Source organism: Physeter macrocephalus, chromosome 4 (genome assembly GCF_002837175.3).
Source record: "Physeter macrocephalus isolate SW-GA chromosome 4, ASM283717v5, whole genome shotgun sequence".
Taxonomy (NCBI): Eukaryota; Metazoa; Chordata; class Mammalia; order Artiodactyla; family Physeteridae; genus Physeter; species Physeter macrocephalus.
Genome location: NC_041217.1, coordinates 109,577,656 through 109,583,214, shown reverse-complemented (window position 1 = coordinate 109,583,214; position 5,559 = coordinate 109,577,656). Strand labels below are relative to the sequence as shown.

Here is a 5,559-nt window from a genome sequence, read left to right as displayed (position 1 = left end):
GCGGCCATGGCTCACGGGCCCAGCCGCTCCGCGGCATGTGGGATCTTCCCAGACCGGGGCACGAACCCGTGTCCCGTGCATCGGCAGGCGGATTCTCAATCACTGCGCCACCAGGGAAGCCCTGACTTGTCTCTTAATTGGATTTTCTGCTTCAGCCCTTTCCTTGCTACAGTCTTCGAGACACAGCAGCCATAGTGATCCTTAAAATGTGAGTCAGGAACCATCCAAAGCTCCCCACCTCATTCAGAGTAAAACCCAAAGTCCTTATCCAGGACCTAGCTCCCTTGTGGTATATTATATAATTGCCCTTATTACCTATCTTCCTTTTAAGAGGATCACACATTCCGACCCATTCCTATGCAAGTATACATTCTTCTCCCATTATCAGGATTGGCTGTGTGAGTTGCTTGAGCCAGTGGAATGTGAGCAGAAAAAAGGATAGTGTGCCAGTGCCAAGGAGAAGATTCAGAAAGCATCACGTGGTTCGATTAGTTCTCACTTTTTCTTCTGCCATGAAAGTATTGTGTGTCAGATAGGCATTGCTCCTTCAGCCTGTGTCCCAGAATAAGACTTGAAGCAGCAACTCACCCACAGCCATAATGCAGAACATGGGAAGAAATAAATGTTTGCTGTTGCATGTTACTGAGAGTTAAAGGGCATTTGTTACTACAGCAAAGCTGACTGCAGTGAGTCCCCTACATGTGAACCTTCAGGTTGCAAACTTTCAAAGATGCAAACATACCCCTGTATGCCAGCTGTTGTACTGTACTACTGTACTTTTCAAGGTACTGTACTGTAAGATTAAAAATGTATTTTTTATTTTTTGTGTTTGTTTTTTATGTATTATTTGTGTGAAAAGTATTATAAACCTATTACAGTACAGTACTATATAGCCGATTCTGTTAGTTGGGTACCTAAGCTAACTCTGTTGGACTTACGAACAAAATTGGACTTAAGAATGCGTTCTCAGGACAGAACTCGTTCGTTATGTAGGGGATTTACTGTAATATATACCCCCTTTACCTCTCTGATCAACTTCACCTCCTAGTCTTCCCCTCAATCACTCCACTCCAGCCATCTCGTGTTTTCTTAAAAGTGCCAAGCATACTCTTGCCCCAGAGCCTTTAAACTTACCATTCCCTCTGCCTGGAAATACCCCTTTTTCCCCTAGATATCTGTATTTCTGGCTCTCTCCCTTCTCTTAGGTCTTTGCTCCAACGTTACTTAAGTGAGGTCTTCCCTGATTGTGACCTCCCCACTCCTACACTCCCTCTCCCCTTCCTACTTGATTTTTCTCCTTAATAGTTATCACCATCTGAAGTACCAATTATTTTGCTTCTTTCTTTGCTCTCTCCCCAGTAGGACATAAGCTCTATCAGGGCAGGGGTTTTACCTATTTTTTCACAGCTGTATTCCTAACACCTAGGAAATCATCTGGCACTTTATAGTCACTTAATAAATATTTGTGGAATAAATAGTGGTGGGGGGGTGACTCTGTGTGTGTGTGTGTGTGTGTGTGTGTGTGTGTGTGTGTGCGCGCGCACATGTAGGGTGGGTTTGGGTGACCTTGACAGTGTTTTTGACTCTGTGTGTGTGTGTGTGTGTGTGTGTGTGTGTGCGCGCACACATGTAGGGTGGGTTTGGGTGACCTTCACAGTGTTTTTGTGTATTTTAAGTCAAATACAGCTGAAATAGAGTATGGAGATGGGTACATTGATAAAGAACCTTCTGAGAAAACAGATTAGGTTCGAGGTTTGAAATTACACTAAGTCTGGGAAGTGAAACACAGTAAATATTTATCACTGAAATCCAAGGGGTAGTCTCATACAAAGGTTAAGAGCATGGACACTGGAGCCAGACTGCTTGGGATCACACCCTGACTCCACCATCCGTAGTTTACACATCCCCTCAGGCAAATTACCTGACCTCTTGGGGCCTCTGTTTTCACATCATAAAATGAGCATGAATATCATAGTATTAATAAAATGCCAATCTAAAAGAGTGGTTAAAATTAAATAAAGAATGCAGGTAAAGTAGTTAGAGCTGTGTCAGGCACATAGCAGTATTCAATAAACATGAGAATATTATTACTAAAATCATTATTGCCTTTTGAAAAAATACGTGTGAAAAATCTGAAAGGAAAAGTGTATAAACACACAGACACACACACACCCACACTTTAGTCAAGATTTAGTTATCAAGGGACTAGGTATAAAGCAATATGTGTGATATTTTGACTGTGGGCTATGAAATAATATTCCACCTGGGGTGGGCTTATTAAAATGGGGCAAACCAGTCTCAAATGACTGAGTTGATGATGATGCAACTTTTTCTCATTAATTCCTAACACCCTACCCTGTGAGGTAGGTTTTATTATTATCCCCATTAGATAGATGAATACACTGAGGCTTAGAAGGTAAATAATTTGCCTAGGGTCACTAAGCTGGTAAAAAGTAGAGTCTGTTTTTAGCTCATGCAGCTCAATATCAAAAAAACAACCCAATCAAAAAATGGGCAGAAGACCTAAATAAACACTTCTCCAAAGAAGCCATACAGATGGCCAAGAGGCACATGAAAAGATGCTCAGCATCACTAATGGTTAGAGAAATGCAAGTCAAAACTACAATGAGATATCACCTCACACGGGTCAGAATGGCCAATATCAAAAAATCTACAAACAATAAATGTTGGAGAGGATGTGAAGAAAGGGAACCCTCTTGCACTGTGGTGGGAATTTAAATTGATACAGCCACTGTGGAGAACAGTACAGAGTTTCCTTAAAAAACTAAAAATAGAACTACCATATGACCCAGCAATCCCACTTCTGGGCATATACCCTGAGAAAACCATAATTCAAAAAGACACATGTACCTCAGTGTTCATTGCAGCACTATTTACAATAGCCAGGACATGGAAGCAACCTAAATGTCCATCGACAGATGAATGGATAAAAAGGTGTGGTACATATATACAATGGAATATTACTCAGCCATGAAAAGGAATGAAATTAGGTCATTTGTAGAGATGTGGATGGACCTAGAGCCTGTTATACATAGTGAAGTAAGTCAGAAAGAGAAAACAAATATATTAACACATATATGTGGAATCTAGAAAAATGATACAGATGAACCAATTTGCAGAGCAGGAATGGAGATGCAGACATAGAAAATGAATGTGTGGACACAGAGGGGGAGGAGGAGTGGGATGAATTGAGAGATTAGGATTGATATATGTACACTACCATGTGTAAAATACATAGCTAGTGGGAACCTGCTGTATAGCACAGGGAGGTCAGCTTGGTGCTCTGTGGTGACCTAGATGGGTGGGTTGGGGGGTTGGGGGTGGGAAGGAGGTCCAAGAGGGAGGGGATATGGGGATATATGAATACATATAGTTGATTCACTTCCTTGTACAGCAGAAACTAACACAACATTGTAAAACAACCATACTCCAATACAAAAAAAGTATATTAAAAAAAAAGTAGAGTCTGTTTTTAAAACCCTGCTGGTCAGACTCCTGAAATCACACTCCTAATCATTTAACAAGATGGGACACAGGTGATCATTGAGGAGATGACAAGTATTTAGTGTCACGGCAGTGATCTTGGCCATACTATGTCCTGTCAGAATTGATGAGTATTTTCATAGCAAACATTTGGAGGTATTCTCTGACAGTGCAAATTAGGACACAGTGGTTACGTGTACATACGCTAGGACAAAAGTACTATTTAAATTATGGTATTTAAAAATTATGTATGTATGTGCTCATTGTGAGTCTGTGTCTGCCCATGGACTTTAAGCCTGTGTTTTTAGCTGGGGCACCTGCCAGGGAGCTGGGCACAGGGCAGCGCAAAACAGCTCCCTGGAATGGAAACAGGAGCAGGAGGCAGGGGATCCAGTGTCCTCTCTTGTGGTTCCATGGCAGGGCCTGTGGTGGAAACCTTGAAGTGTTGGCAGGTCACCTCCTTGTGCTTCAGTTGAATGGCTCTGCTGGAATGGCAAGATCTCATTAGGAAGATTGTTGTTGTAATAAACCTGTGGTCACAGCACACCCATTCTGTGAAGATACATGTTGATTTAGCTTAGGGCAAAACTTAGAAAACATATTCTTATGCTTATTAAATGATAATGCTTACTATTTGAAACTGTAAACCAGAATTTACTAATGATATTCTCTCTTTATGCAGCCTAAGTTAGAGCCATGGCTCCAAAACGTCAAAAACAAAAGAGCTCAAAACGTGGCAAAACTAAAATAACGTTACCTGGTAGGACTGTTTTTTCATCAATGGGATTTTTATGGATTTAGTATTCGTACATATATTAGCAGCCAAAACGATCATGGTTTTATGTCTCAAATATATGTTTTTGCTGTCATAAAGTCAAACACAAGTGGAATTCAAAACACGGGGATTTATTATTATTTTTATTCATTTCATTACAATATCAATTAAATGTCATATAATAAATGTCATAGCAAATATATCACTATGAGATAATTCTGTAAGAAAGACAATTATTCAGTTTCTATTTAATTATTCATAAAATAGCTTAAGTCTTCACGGTGTATTTGCCTTATGTTTTATGTTTTAAGCCTTGGTAGAAGATTGTAGTAAACTAAGATACATATTTGACTCAAAAATGTAAATTTGACATCATTTTATTATATTCTAGTTAGTGAAGAAGCAGAACCTGTGAATATGGAGAGCATGGGTAAGTGGAAATACAATTTAGAATTTACGTCCCCAGTTCTACAACATTTTAATATGCAGTAAGCAAGTGAGAATATTACAGATTGAAATGATTGATCAAAATGTGCATGGACTAAAGTTACATCATGTCATTTGGAATATAAAGTAAAATTTTTAAAGAAAAAAAAAGTAAGAGAGGAAGAGAGAATTTCAAACTGAGAAATAGACTTGGACCAAGCAGTACCTTAAAAATCCAACATTGTATGATTATTAAAAGACCTTTTATAACTGTAAAGTGTGTTGTCTGCAAGTCATTACTTTTATTATAATAGTATTTTTCAAACTCTGATCATGGGCAATATTTATCTGTATGCTACAGTGGGGTTCTGCTATTTCAAGGAAAGAGGCTGATTTTTAAGCAGATAAACTAGAACTTAAACAACCGAACTAATATGGTTCCTACTTTTAGAGGCTAAATAATCTTATTCCAACAACTTTTTTTGTTGTTGTTTTTTTGTTTGTTGTTGTTTATTTTTGTTGTTGTTGTTGAAACTTTTTCTCAGAGTTGCCTTAGATGATGCACTTCATGTTTAGGAACAGAGGGGAAACAGTGAGGGTGGGGAGGAGGAATCTCTAAAAGCCTTGCTGGTCATTGTAAAGATTTTGGCTTTTAAGATGGGGAGCTATTGGTATTTAAGCAGAGAGGTAACATGATCTGACTTACGTGGTTTTTTTTTTTTGACATCTTTATTGGAGTATAATTGCTTTACAATGGTGTGTTAGTTTCTGCTTTATAACAAAGTGAATCAGTTATACATATACATATATCCCCATATCTCTTCCCTCTTGCGTCTCCCTCCCTCCCCCCTCCC

At 39.1% G+C, this 5,559-nt stretch overlaps 1 protein-coding gene across 1 annotated transcript in view; it reads left to right on the top strand.

The window, feature by feature from the left end:
• Positions 1-4,705: 4,705 nt before the first annotated feature.
• The window catches only part of DNAI3 (dynein axonemal intermediate chain 3), a 79,933-nt gene continuing 79,079 nt past the window's right edge, over positions 4,706-5,559 (top strand). Inside the window, exon 1 of the mRNA XM_024119940.1 lies at positions 4,706-4,709. Coding sequence (XP_023975708.1) covers positions 4,706-4,709 — 4 coding nt within the window. The remainder of the gene's footprint in view (positions 4,710-5,559) is intronic.